Source organism: Onychomys torridus, chromosome 3, assembly GCF_903995425.1.
Source record: "Onychomys torridus chromosome 3, mOncTor1.1, whole genome shotgun sequence".
Taxonomy (NCBI): Eukaryota; Metazoa; Chordata; class Mammalia; order Rodentia; family Cricetidae; genus Onychomys; species Onychomys torridus.
In genome coordinates, this window is record NC_050445.1 from 64391176 (window position 1) to 64405004 (window position 13829).

The 13829-nt window shown below is 41.1% G+C and overlaps 1 protein-coding gene across 1 annotated transcript; it reads left to right on the top strand.

The window, feature by feature from the left end:
- Nucleotides 1-6065: 6065 nt before the first annotated feature.
- Nucleotides 6066-6662, top strand: LOC118580816 (GTPase HRas-like). The gene has a single exon (XM_036182794.1). It carries the CDS (start codon nt 6093-6095, stop codon nt 6660-6662), a length of 570 nt encoding a protein of 189 aa, XP_036038687.1. The 5' UTR covers nt 6066-6092.
- The last annotated feature ends 7167 nt before the right edge of the window (nt 6663-13829 follow it).

Here is a 13829-nt window from a genome sequence, read left to right on the forward strand (position 1 = left end):
TAGTGGTTTTGAAGAAAGTTATTCTTGGTACTATTGCTTTGGGAGACAGTCTAGGAATAGAGTCCCCCACTGCAACTTGTGAACTCCATCATTCATCTAGGACTGAGATAACAGTGTCATAGAAAAGGCAAGGTATCCAGAAAATGCCACTAAATTGTCCTAGTTCAGACACAGGGTGCTTCTTGTTAACATTGAGCCATTTGTACCTTTGAGAAATTAAAATCACTCTCAATATTTTTTATTTTAGCACTGGACTTTGAATTGGACTATTTCTGTATTTGGCTATGGGTCTGATTTTTTATTTTTTTTTATTTCAACCAATTCCTATATTACATGTTTTACCATCCATACAATTAAACTGCACAAATAATATGACCTCTGGAAGATGGTGTGGCTTTTAAACATACAAACAGATAAGATTGTAGGAGACAATCTGTGCATTGGGCAGGAAGACATTTAGAGTAAATTTGCTGGAACTGTACCATACTCAGATTGCTTTTGGATAATCCTATCCACCAGGAAGACCCAAATGCTGTAAGGAATTGATCTTAATGTTGAATGTGCTTTGGTCACTGACATTTATAAATTAGTAGGTCACCAAGAATCTATCACCAAATTTTTCGCAACACTGCCAAAAAATGTAATTCTCTGTGAAAGAGAACACTCTTTAAAGAGTTTTCCACTTTCCTAAACCACAAGATTTATAAAGCAAATCACTCCAAGGTTCCTAAAGCAGATTACCTCTTGCCCTCGGGTGCTATCTAGCAGTGAGAGATAGATTTGTTTACGGCTGGTAATTAAAAGACTCCATACAAGTCCATTAACTTCCTTCCACCCAGCTTCAAAGCTTAACAAGGTCTCTGTGTTTTCCAGGAAGACTCAGTATGGCTAATTACAAATCAGTCTCTAGTTGACCTCTTGTTTGCTGCTATTAGCAAAAGAGGGAGAAAAAACACAACACAGAGACTTCGTTTAACCACATATTAATTCATCTTAAAATACAAATGAGCTTCTCATCAAAACCCAGTATTTATATTTCCACATTTCTCCTTACTCCCCAGTATAAGATCTTCAAAGATCCATGAATAAACCAATATCATTACTGATTTCTGAATCTGTAACAGCAGAGTTATAATTATTTAATTTATATGCTAAATGAGGAGTTTCATGGAAATCCTCCAAATCGGGGCCCACCAAAGACATATCACTGCCTTTCAGAAGGGACTTAGTTGTGTAAAGGCAAAAAATAACTGGTTCTGGTTACATATTTAGTGCACCCAGAGAAAACTGTATTTTCCAAGTGACTGTGGACTTTGGATACTGAAAGTATGTCTCCTTTACAAAATGTAAGGGAAGAATTGAAACTAAGGTATTTTGTTCCAATCACAGTGTTACATAGTGATGTTCCTATTTTTTGTTTACAGACATCAAAAACAGTGTATTTCAGGCAGCTCTAGTACAAATGTGATAATATTTGAGATGTTATTGTGCTGATGTAGTAGGAGCTGACAAAATCAAACTAGCTTATCATAGCATTGCATGTAATACCTAAATTGTGTGAAACGCTTCTGCTATGTACATGTATAAATTAAAACAGAGCATATTAAAAAGGCAAAGATGTGTATTTGCATATTTTTCTAGAGAAATATATTTTCATCTTTCATTCATTCATCTTGTCTCTGCTCATTCCATGCTTTCTTCATGTCAGCCATAAACTACCAACAGCTCACCTTGTTTGTCCTGTGGGAGGGAGAAAGATCTAAAAGCATAGGTGAAATGATTGACATGTATCACACAATCCTTATCTTTATTGGTATAACCACTTTTCAATCTAACCTAGTGACACAGCCCTCATACTCTTGATAATATGAAACCATCCATAACTGTCAGTCTGCTGTTAGATACATTTGGGGATTACAGCAAAGAAATCCAGGACAGAGAAGTACAAAATCATGTTGTTGTGTATTAGTTTTTATTATTCTAGAACCAGTCTTGATCTGTCCAGCATCACCTCAGGTCATTAGAATTGTTATAATTACAAGTTTCTAATATAATTTGGAAGAAAGACTAAGACTTAATAAAAGATAACCAATTAAATATCACTAAGGTGCATAAAGGCCACTATTACAAAGAATTTTCAGATCCAAAAAGCATGAAATGGAAAACCTGAGGATTAAATGAGAACTCCTAAACTAATAAAGGGGAAAAAGAGTGATTTGTAGATGTAATACCCTAAATTACTGCCTCCTGAGACCTGAGAATTTTTTGAGAAGGGATACACAGAGATGCATCTTTCTCTGTATGGTCCAGAGAACAGAAATAACAGACAGTTACACCCTTGAGATTTTGAAGAACAAAAAAATAATTTCCCACATCATCAATGTAATTCTTCAAGAGGGTGACTTGTGCAAAGGTAGCTGCCCATCTCTTTAGATTTTCTAATATAAAATTGCTCAAAATGGGCCTTTGTGTACAACTGGATATTATAATCCCAAGGGAGGGGAAGGAATTGGAAAAGATATGATATAATGTTAATCACCATGAAACTACACTTCATTCATTACTCATTGATACAGATGTTTCATTATGTCCCATTGCACCGTAAGACTAACATTTATTAATAGTGATAACTGCTTATTTTCTGTGTCATGGGTTCAAATCAAAACCTTCTGGGTGAAAACTTCACCATTGATATTCTAAGGGTGGTAAGACAAAATGGCATGTGTTGTTGGAGATGGCAGTGGCTAAATGTGAGGACTCCTTCCAATTGGCATCAAAGAGTTCCAAGCACCAGAAATGTTCTCGGAACAACATCTGCACAATGTTTTATCTAGGACTCATTCCCTAGATAACAACATGGAAAACATCAGTCCTTCCGTAAGTACACTATGGTTCACTATTTATCATGTGCCTTAACACCTTAGGGGCTAAAATGAGGTGGTTCATAAAAAGTAGAGATCAAATACCACTTTTGAAAAGTAATCAAGTAAATGAAGAAAAACTAGATTTGTTCTTTTGAAAGAAAAAAACCAGTAGTCTTACTACTACCTCAGGTTTAGGTAAAATTGGTGTAATAGACTGATAACAAGTGTGGAGCATGGGAAAATGACATAGAAACATAAAGAAAAATAATAATGTTATTGTAATGGCAAAGGAAGTTAGGAAGCATTTTCTTTTTTAAAGATTTTGAAAATTTATTCATTTATTTATTTATTTACTAATATATAGAGGTGCTTTATCTGCATGTATGTCAGCAGACCAGAAGAGGGCATGAGATTGTGAGTGGCCATGTGGGTGCTGGGAATTGAACTCAGTAACTCTGGAAGAGCAGCCAGTGCTCTTAAGCACTCCAACCCCACATTTTTAAGCTAAAAACTTTAAAAACATTTTTGTTTGCAACATGGAATTAATTTCCTTTCAATATCTCCAAATAATCACATGAAGTATTGAAGAAAATTACCATTGAAACTATAGCTGCCAGGTGGTGGTGGCGCATGCCTTTAATCCCAGCACTCAGGAGGCAGAGGCAGGTGGATCTTTGTGAGTTTGAGGTCAGCCTGGTCTACAGAGTGAGATCTAGGAAAGGCACAAAGCTACACAGAGAAACCCTGTCTCAAAAAAACAAAAAAGAAAGAAACTATAGCAAAGTTTTATATGAAAACCTTTCTATTGTTATATCTTCCTTCACTTAGATTAACACTGTCTTTGAGGATTTCAGATTTTATTTTAAATGTTGGCCAGCCAGTCCCTTGTGGTCCTAATCAATGCCTATTTTCTGCTTAAAGAAATTCAATAATTCTATCTACCTTTCCCAGAAGCCCTTCCACTGAAACTCAAACTGAGCCATCCTTCTTTCCCTATTGACCAGTGATGCCACCTAATGTCACTGCAGTCTCCATTGCTGAAATGATCTATTATCTTTTAATTAGGAAAATTTGCCTCCAAATCTCAGACTATATTAGTTAAGTGTTCAATAGAAATTCAATAAAGCCAGTTGAAATGTCTTTTATTAAAAAAAAAAGTCACAAATAGACCACCATGTCTCAATTCAGCCCTGACAGTCAGGCTAAGCAAAGCTAATACACAGATCTCTCATATGTGTGCTATGCTCCTAGGCATAGACTCAGCTACAAAGTCCAAAAATATTTATGGAGCCAAGGGGGAAGTTAGTCTATGTGCATGCAGCAAGATATTTTGCTAGACATGACTTATCCCTTGCCAAAACACTGTGACTCTGTGTACTATCATAAACAACTAAGTCTTAAAGAGATAATGTATGTAGACATAGAGAAGATAAACATCATTCAAGTAAACATTGAACTCTATAAAACAGACCAATAACCACTAGCTCTTCTACTTTTTATAATAACTGGTCCACTCTGTATTCCCATTATATTGATGAGAACACTGCTTAAAGGAAAGTTGAATAACTTGTCCACACATCACAGTTAGTGGTTATACTAGTTACTTTCCTTGATATTGTAATCAAATGCCTAGTAAGAGCAACCTTAGGGAGGAAGGATCAGTCTGGCTAATAGCTTAATAACGAATATAGTCATTGGACTCAATGATTTAAAAAAAAAGACACAAAGTTAGGAGAGTCATGTGTTTGGAGACTGTGGAGGAGTTGGATGGGGAGGGCATGGATATGATCTAAATATGAAAATTTCAAAGAATACATTGAAAACATTATAATTTCTATTTAAAAAGGGATAATGTCTGTGGGGCATACATGAGCTACAAAGATGGTGCCTAGAGGAATTTAGCTCAGGTTTTTTAAGCTGAGATAAGATACAAAGAGCAGGAGATGATGTCAGTGCAAAAAAGAACTTGTAAACAAGGAAATGAGTATAGGGTAACCTTTAAAACGATTGGTTGGCTCCTTCCACCCACTCCTAGGGTTCTGAGGCTTTTTGCTATAAAAGAGGCTTACTGCCTAACAATAAATGAGTTCTTGCTTTGTCCGCTTCATCTGATTGTCTCCGGTAAGAGGAAGGCTGTGAAACGGGCGAGCAGCACACTTACCTTCCTTCAGTTCCAGACCACCTCTTCAGAGATGACCTAGGTTCCTGGTGGGGCAAGACCCCATACCTGGCCTTTAGTGAGGGACTGAAAAATATGATCGGCAGAAGCCAAGAGGTCTTCCAGGGTAAGTGAACCCCTCAGTATGGGTAATGCAACCTCCTCAAGTAATAAGCCAGCCCCCAAGGCCCTGTGTTATATGCTTAAGTCTAGAGGGCTTGCTGGGTGGTGGTAGTGCATGCCTTTAATCCCAGCACTCGGGAGACAGAGGCAGGTGAATCTCTGTGAGTTTGAGGCCAGCCTGGGGTGAGATCCAGGATAGGCACCATAGTGCCACCCCTGGGCTTCTACCCTACTATCACAGCCCTCAAGGTGGCTTTTTACCTGGATTCTCTGCAACCCCCTTCTCAGGAGTCAAAGAGGAAGAATGATTCTCCCCAAGGGTTAGAAAAGAAAAAATTAAAACAGGGGGCCCTGGGGGGGGCCAAAACAGACGGGGAAGGTTCTGAGAGTAAAGAAAAAATAATTGGGCCAAATTTGGCGAGGAGCATGAGAGATGCACAGAGATATATAAGGTAGAGGTTAAAGCAAAAGTAAAAGTCACTGTGCCCAAGCCCTGTGCTCCAAGGGATTCTGGCCCTCTGCCTTGTGACCCTGGGGGCAACATACAAGGGGGCATTTTGGGCTCTCAGGATTTCTGTCCGAGGGAAACTGCCCAGCTGATGAGCTGGCATCAGGATTTAGGATATTGACATTAAAAGATAGTCCATATCTCTACAAGGCATGTCACCCCTTCTTAAAGGTACCCCCTTTACAAATGCAGAGAGTTAACCCCAGAGGCCTAGAGCCAAATATTCTCTGACAAATAAATGTTAAACTTAAATATATTTTTGTTTCAATAGAATAAAAGGGGGAATTAGCCCCATATTCAGTTACTCTGCACCCCGCAGCCATCACGCTCTGGCCTCGGGGCTACAAGGACACCTGCAGCAGGGCCTTCTGCTCCCTGGCCACTCCTTCGTGCCCCTTGTGGGGTAGGAGCTCCTGGAGTGACAGTCCCTATAGAATCGATGACAGAATACAGGCTTGTGGTGGTGGGTACTGGAGGCGTGGGAAAGAGTGCCCTGACCATCCAGCTGATCCAGAACTATTTTGTGGATGAGTATGACCCCACCATAGAGGACTTCTATCGGAAACAGGTGGTCATTGATGGGGAGACATTTCTGCTGGACATCTTAGACACAGCAGGTTGGGAGGAATGTGATACCCTGCGGGACCAATGCATCCACACAGGGGATGGTTTCCTCTGTGTGTTTTCCATCAACAACACCAAGTCCTTTGAAGACATCCATCAGTACAGAGAGCAGATCAAGCGAATAAAGGACTCAGATGATGTGCCAATGGTGCTGGTGGGGAACAAGTGTGACCTGGCTGCTCCGACTGTTGAGTCTCAGCTGGCCCAGGATCTTGCCCACAGCTATGGCATCCCCTACATTGAAACATCAGCCAAGACCCGGCAGGGTGTGGAGGAGGCCTTCTATACACTTGTACGTGAGATTCGGCAGCACAAACTGCAGAAGCTGAACCCTTCCGATGAGAGCAACCCTGACTGCGCTAACTGCAAGTGTGTGCTGTCCTGACTCCAGCTGATGGTCCTGCTCTTTCTGGTTGTAGCTGTGGCTCAGAAGGACCCACACCAACCTCAGTAGGTGACCTGGGCAGCGATCAATGCTGGCAATGTACCGGTCCAGAGGATCCTGGGACATTGGGGATTGGACTCCCCTTTCATAAAGGACTTCAGTTCTCCCAAGTCCTCTAAGCCTGGCACCCATAGTGGGGACACAGTGGGCTCCATGGATGACCTTCTCTCCCCAGAGATCTCATCCCCACACCCACCACTGCCCCCACAGACTTCAGCCTCCCCCTCTTTCCTGCAGCAGCCTCTGACACCTGCCCCAGGAGAGCTCTACCACCTGCCTCCAGCATCTGCTACCATTTCCCATGGCCCCACTGCAAGCTCTTCAATGTTCTTGGAGCCTGGGGACAATGATGACTATATGGAGATGGCCTTTGGTGTGGCCACAACCCACCTCTGAGACCCACCCACTCTTCCACTGCAGCCCTTGCATGCACAGCTGATGGTGAAAGTGACTTCTGGCACCCTGGGGCTGGGGCTAAAGCTGTCTTTGCTGCTGCTGCCGCTGCTGCTGCTGCTGCTGCTGCTGCTGCTGCTGCTGCTGGGCAAAGCCCTGCTGAGCCTCTGCTTCTCAAGGGATGATTACTGAGAGATGCTGTATGCAGACCAGCCAGCTGGAACACCTATGCTCTATGTCCATGCTGTACAGGACGCCCCTGAAGAAGTCCCCAGCTTTCACCTGGGCCAGCATCTCTCCAGCATCTTTCACACATGGTTGCATGAGAATGATTGGATCTGCATCCATTAGGACACTGGCCTTCTCTACTTCAACCAGAGCCTGGACCACAGTTCCTAGGAATAGCTCAGCATTCACAATGGTGGCTTCCCCTTGCTCACCATCTTCCTTCACGTCTTCCTGGGGTCCACAACCCCAGGAATGGGGTTGAACAAACACTGGAGGACAAATATCATTGGTCAGGCTGTGCCCATATATACTTCTCCTTCATCATTGACTCCTTCCCAGCATGTAGCTCCCTCAAATCCCATGACCTCTAGTAATGGGAGAGTCTTCCCTTCCTTTGAACCCAGACAGCTTGGAGGTGAGCACTCACTGGGCCCCTGACCAGGAGCTTCAGGAGAAGTATGTGCTGGAGGCTGAGTGCATAATAGTGCATAAAGGATACTGGTGCCAACAAAGAGGTGACTGTGTCCTTCCCAGTGGCCATGTATGATGAGGATGACTCAGCACCCACCTTCTCCGGAGGTGTGGGGCTGACAATTCTCCATGGGACTGGACTCAAAGATGGATTGATTCTAGTAATCTCTAAATGTGACTGGAACAGCCTCCTTTTGGAAACCATCAGCTGTCTTTGGAGGTGGGGTATGGAAAGATAATCCTCTCTTTGTACCTTTAATGGTTTTCTTAATTCTTCTCTCTGTAGATGTTCATGTCAGTACTTCAGATAGTAAAAGCTTTTTCTCCTGTCCACGACATTGATAACAAGAGACTTTTTAGAGAAATCCCCTAAAATTTTTGTGTTTGCTTCGTAACTAAATCCTGCAGGAATAGTAGGGCTGATCTGCTAACTGCTTTTCTGTGTTCTCAATAAATGTTGGGTTTGACTTAAAAAGCGAGGTTGCCAAACAGGTAAACTTTGTAAAGAAGTGCCCTGAGACTGAACCTTAAAATAAGGTGGGCTTATTAAAAAAACCAAAGGGGGAATCTGTAGAGCATACATGAGCCTCAAAGATGGTGCTGAGAGGAAGTTAGTTCAAGTTATTTAGGAGAGATTAGATACAAATGGTGCCTAGAAGAAGTTAGCTCAAGTTACTTAAGCTGAGATAAGATACAAAGATCAGATGACAACTTGTAAACAAGGAAATGAGTATAGGGCAACCTTCAAAGATTGGTTGGTTCCTTCACCCGCTCCGAGGGTTTTGAGGCTTTTTGCTATAAAAGATGCTTACTGCCTAACAATAAACAAATTCTTGCTTGACTTGACTCCCTGCTGTGTCTGATTGTCTCTAGGTAAGAGGAAGGCTGTGAAATGGGTGAGCAGCACACTTACCTTTCTTTGGTTCCAGACCACCTCTTCAGAGGTGACATAAGTTCCTGGTGGGGCAAGACCCCACAACTGTCCATCTTGACAGGGAAGTCACCACTGCAGAACCATGAGGAGGGTGGTCACACTGTGTCTACAGTCTGGAACAGAAAATACACAGGATGTAGAACAGATTATAAAACCTTAAGTCATGCCCCCATTGCCCAACCCCTTCCAGCAAAGCTCTACCTCCTAAAGATTCTACAGTTTTCATGGCAATACCTGGAAACCAAGAGTTAAAACATACAAGCTCATAAAGCATTCTGTAGGATGCTAGGATTTGACAAAACTCCCTAAACCATGTAGCAGGAATCTTAAAAGGTCTTATTAATGAAAACAAACCTGAGGCCAGTTATTGGGGTGAATGCTGGAAGATCAGAGAAGCAGAACAGGCCACAGTTTCCTCACCTTGGTAGTTCCTCAGGTGATCCTGTTTTCTCAGGCTGGAAGCTTCTGAGTCCTCCTCCACATGAATCTCAGCTGAACTGTGTTGCTCCAAAGCCTGAATGCTTAACCAACCAAATGCTTAACTAACTACATGCTTTACTCCTCTGGTGCCTGGTTTTCACGCCTTATATATCTTTCCCTTTCTACCTGTCACTCCCTGAGATTAAAGGCTGGGTTTCTGGGATTAAAGGCGTGGGTCACCATGCTTAGCTGTTTCTAAAGTGGCCTTGAACTCAGAGATCTGGCTAGCTCTGCCTCCCAAGTGCTGGGATTAAAGGTGTGTACCACCACCACCCAACTTCTGCTATAGCTTGCTCTTTCCATTTTCTAGCCACCAATTTTGGCTTTGTTCTAGTGGCTGTCTGTTCTCTGACCCCAGATTTGTTTATTTCAGGGAACACACAATATTTCAGGGAACACAATACCCACCACGAAACCAAGATTTTAACTTGGCATTCTTGCCTCTTAAGGATAGCTGTCCTCTTTCTTCATTTTTTAACTTTAAAGGACACGAAAACTTGAAAGAACAGAAGAGATTATTTGCAACATATATGGCTTGGGCCCAAAATTATCTTTACTTTTGGTCTATAAATTTCATTCAAATATAAGAACTCTTTGGATGAAATGCATTTGCAGTTTCAAAGTTTGCTTCTAGGACTAGAAAGATGCCTTGGTGGGAAACGTACTTTGTATAAATACGAGGAAGTAAATTATAATCCCTAGTGCCAATGTCAAAAGCCATTCATGACCATAAATGCCTGTCATCTCAACAATGGGTGGAGAGGGGTGGGGACAAGATTGATGGAGTTTGCTGACCAGACAATCTAGCCAGAATATAATGAGTCCTAAGTTCAGTAAGAGACCCTGTCTCAAGGGAATAAGATGGAGACTGATAAAGCAGGGCATCCAGTGCCCTCCTCTAATTTCCAAATGTTGTGTATGTATGGACAAATGTGAGTGCACACACAACTGTGCAAACACACATATTAAGTTTACTTCTGTTCTCACACAGTGTTTGGTTGCAGCTTCTCCATTTTGAATGTGGCTTTTATACACATATTTGGTGTTTTAGTTAGGGTTTCTATTGTTGTGAAGAGATACCATGACCATGCCAACTCTTATAAAGAAAAGCATTTATTTGGGGCTGGCTTTTAAAATTATCTTCAGGAAGATTCTTAGGACATGACAAAAGGCAGACATATTCTTTGGCAGAATATCAGAATAATGGACCTGGTTGCTAATATTGTTACCCACTGAAACCCCTTGAGATGGGCCTTCATAGGCCTCATTGCTCTCAGCACTTTTGTCTTGCAAGCTCCAACTAGGATGACCCACTAAGCCATGCTTAGAGTGTTCAACCTCTTTCCTACTCCAAAGTCCTCAAATCTTCCATGTTCCTCCCCAAAACAGCATGTGCAGGCCTGTCACAAGCAATAGCCCACGCCCTGCTAGCAACTTCTGTCTTAGTTGCTTCTCTATTGCTGTGAAGAGACACCATGAGCAACCCACAGAATAAAAAGTTGCTTTGGGACTTACAGTCTCAGAGGGTTGAAGTCCATGACCACCACAGCAAGGAGCATGGCAGCAGGCAGGCAGACCTGGCACCAAAGTATTAGCTGAGAGCTCACATCTTGACTCAAACATGGGTGGCAGAGAGTTAACTAGGAGTAGCATGGGCTTTTAAACCTCAAATGTTACCCCTAGTGACAACCTCCTCCAGCAAGAACACACCTCCTAATCCTTCCCAAAGAGTTCCACCAACTGTGAACCAAGTATTCAAATACATGAGCCTATGGGGGCCATTTTTTTTTCAACATAACATTTTTACTGATTCTCTGAGAATTTCACATCATGCAGCCCAATCACACTCACTTGTTAGTTCTCATTTGCTAGTTCTTCCACGTCATCCCCTACCCTTATGACCTCCCACTCAAAAAAATGGAAAAATAAAAATAAGAATTAAAAATAACAAGAATATATATATATATATATATATATATATATATATATATATCACAGTGATGAATAAATAAAGGTATTCTAAGGAATGATATGGAAGGGCTAGCCAAGATGTCAAACTGGTTAGAAGATACCCTTTTGGGGTGTCAAGCCCAAAGAAACTATAGAATCTGATAAAAAAAAAAACATGCATTTCAATAATTAGCTCACTAGTAATAAAAGAGATCAACTAGAGGGAGAAAAGCAAGATAGATGAGAAAAGATGAAAACAAAGTTTCATAAGCCAGTGTGCATTTGAGGAGCAGAAGGCCAGCTAAAGAAAACAGGAAGAGACCACGTTCAGTAAAGGACAGGCTAGAAGACAGAGAATCACTGTGTCTTATACTTCAACTCTCTCCAGTTCTTGGGAACTTTCCTTTGTACCAAGTCTGATTATTGCTCTCAGTGTTCACAGGATATTCTCAGAGCAGTTCAAAAGCCTCAAAGACCCAAGGAATTCACACAAACAAATATTCACTGAGCAGCTACCCAGGACATTCATGCCTCTTCTTCTCAACTCCCAAGAAACTGGTGGCTTTAACCTGTGGTAGGTTTCCCCATCCTAATGTCTTTCTTCACAAAGTGTCCTGAGCGTTCATGTTGAAGTTGTCCTGGTAGAGCAGCAGTAGAAGGGAAGACCCAGTGTACTTGTGTGACAACTGCATCTTCACCCTCTGACTTGCCTCCTTAAGTTATCAGAACTCAAAACGTTAAATTCTGGCTTTCAGTCATTCCCCCATAGATGTTAGAGATTCCCAAAAAGGAGCTTTCAGGACAAGGCCACTAGAAGGTTCAAAAGAGAGCTAGAAGACAACAAAGTATACCCTCTTCCAGTGATCAAGAAACACTGATGAATCCAGAAAGCTATAAAACATATGTTGGAGGACTTAAAGGGCATTGCTTGCAACATAGAGGGAAAGCAAGGGGTCTTATAAAAGAGCCCAGTGGATGACAAGTTCTAGAAAGGCAATCACTAAAGTGACACTAGATACAAGAGAAGAAATAAATACTGCTGAATTAATGACATGGACACAACTTTCAAATTAATTAATGAAATAGAAAATCAGATTTTAAATCTCTCCAGAAAGAAATTATATTTAAAAAGCAGAATATCAAAACTGAGAGGCAGAGATGGAAGCCTCAGTATCTGGGCAAAAGAAGTCCCCAAAATAACACAAAAATGAAAATGGAGAATTGAACACATATTTATTAAACTGTGGTTTAAAATCCCTACAACTTGATTAAAATAAAAAGTAGGAAAAAAGAAGTTAGTAGAGAAGGAAAAACAAAAATATCCCATGTTTTCTCTCATACGCAGAATTTAGATTTAAATATATAAAAGCAAAAAAGCTAGTTGTAGGGAAGAGAGACTGACAGGGGGTTTAGGAGATACATGGAGGGGTGAATATGGGCAAAGTATGAAGTTATTTAAAGGTCACAGTGAAATCTATTATTTTGTACACCAAAAATTTTAATGCAAAAGGTGAAAGACTCTAAAAAGGAATCACTCAAATATTCCCAAATAACTGCTCAAAACTAAAACTCTCCTTAATGTTAATAAGATTGGAGTGAGAAGAGATCAATATGACAGACACACAAAACTTTCTCTTGAAAAGTAAAGGCAGAGAAGCAAGTGATTTAGGAAGGAATGTGAGTACATAGATAAATGTACTTGGTCACGTGAGACCATCATAATTATAACAAGGAAAATATGGTCACCAACTAACAAGAGAGACAGTTGCATTTCAAAAATGAAATAAAGTTTTAAAGTCAACAAGGGACACTAGAAAACACAAAAAGAAAACTGAAAACCAAACGGAAATAAGAAAGGTTGTGGTAGAAAAATAAATCAAAGATGGTGTGGTAGTTTGAGTGCAATTGCTTCCTGTAATCCCAAAGGAAGTGGCACTATTAGGAGGTGTGGCCTTGTTGAAGTAGATGTGGCCTTGTTGGAGGAAATGTGTCACCATGGGGGTGGGCTTTGAGGTCTCTTTTGTTCAAGCTTTGCTCAGGGTGGCTCTCAGTCTACTTCCTGTTGCTTTCATGTCAGCATGTAGCAGATACCTCTTCAGCACCATGTCTGCCTGCAGACCACTATGTCTCACCATGATGATAATGGACTGAACCACTGAACTATAAGCAAGCCACCACAATTGAATATTTTCCTTTGTAAGAGTTGCTATGGTCATGGTGTCTCTTCCCAGCTATAGAAACCCTAACTAAGACAGAGGCTGTCTTCAGATAATATCAGAGTACATGTAACATTAGGCAAAAAAATCATAAAGGGCAATGGGTTAATTCCACTCAAGCAGCTATAAAAAATACTATGAACTATATAGTCTAAAAGCAAAAAAAAAAAAAGATTGCTCACAGTTGTAGAAACTTGATTTCCAACATCAAGATATTCAGCAAAGTCAATGTCTTATAAAGTCTGCTCCTCACAGATGGCAGCATTTCCAATTCTTGACATGGAGGAAAGGAGTTACAGAACTCTCTCAGGCTTCCTTTCATGAGGACACTAACCTGGTTGATGAGGTAGGTGCTCCCATGACTCAGTCACTTCCCACTTTTGTGACATTAGAAATTCTGCCTCAATACATGGATTCTGAGAGGGCACAAACATT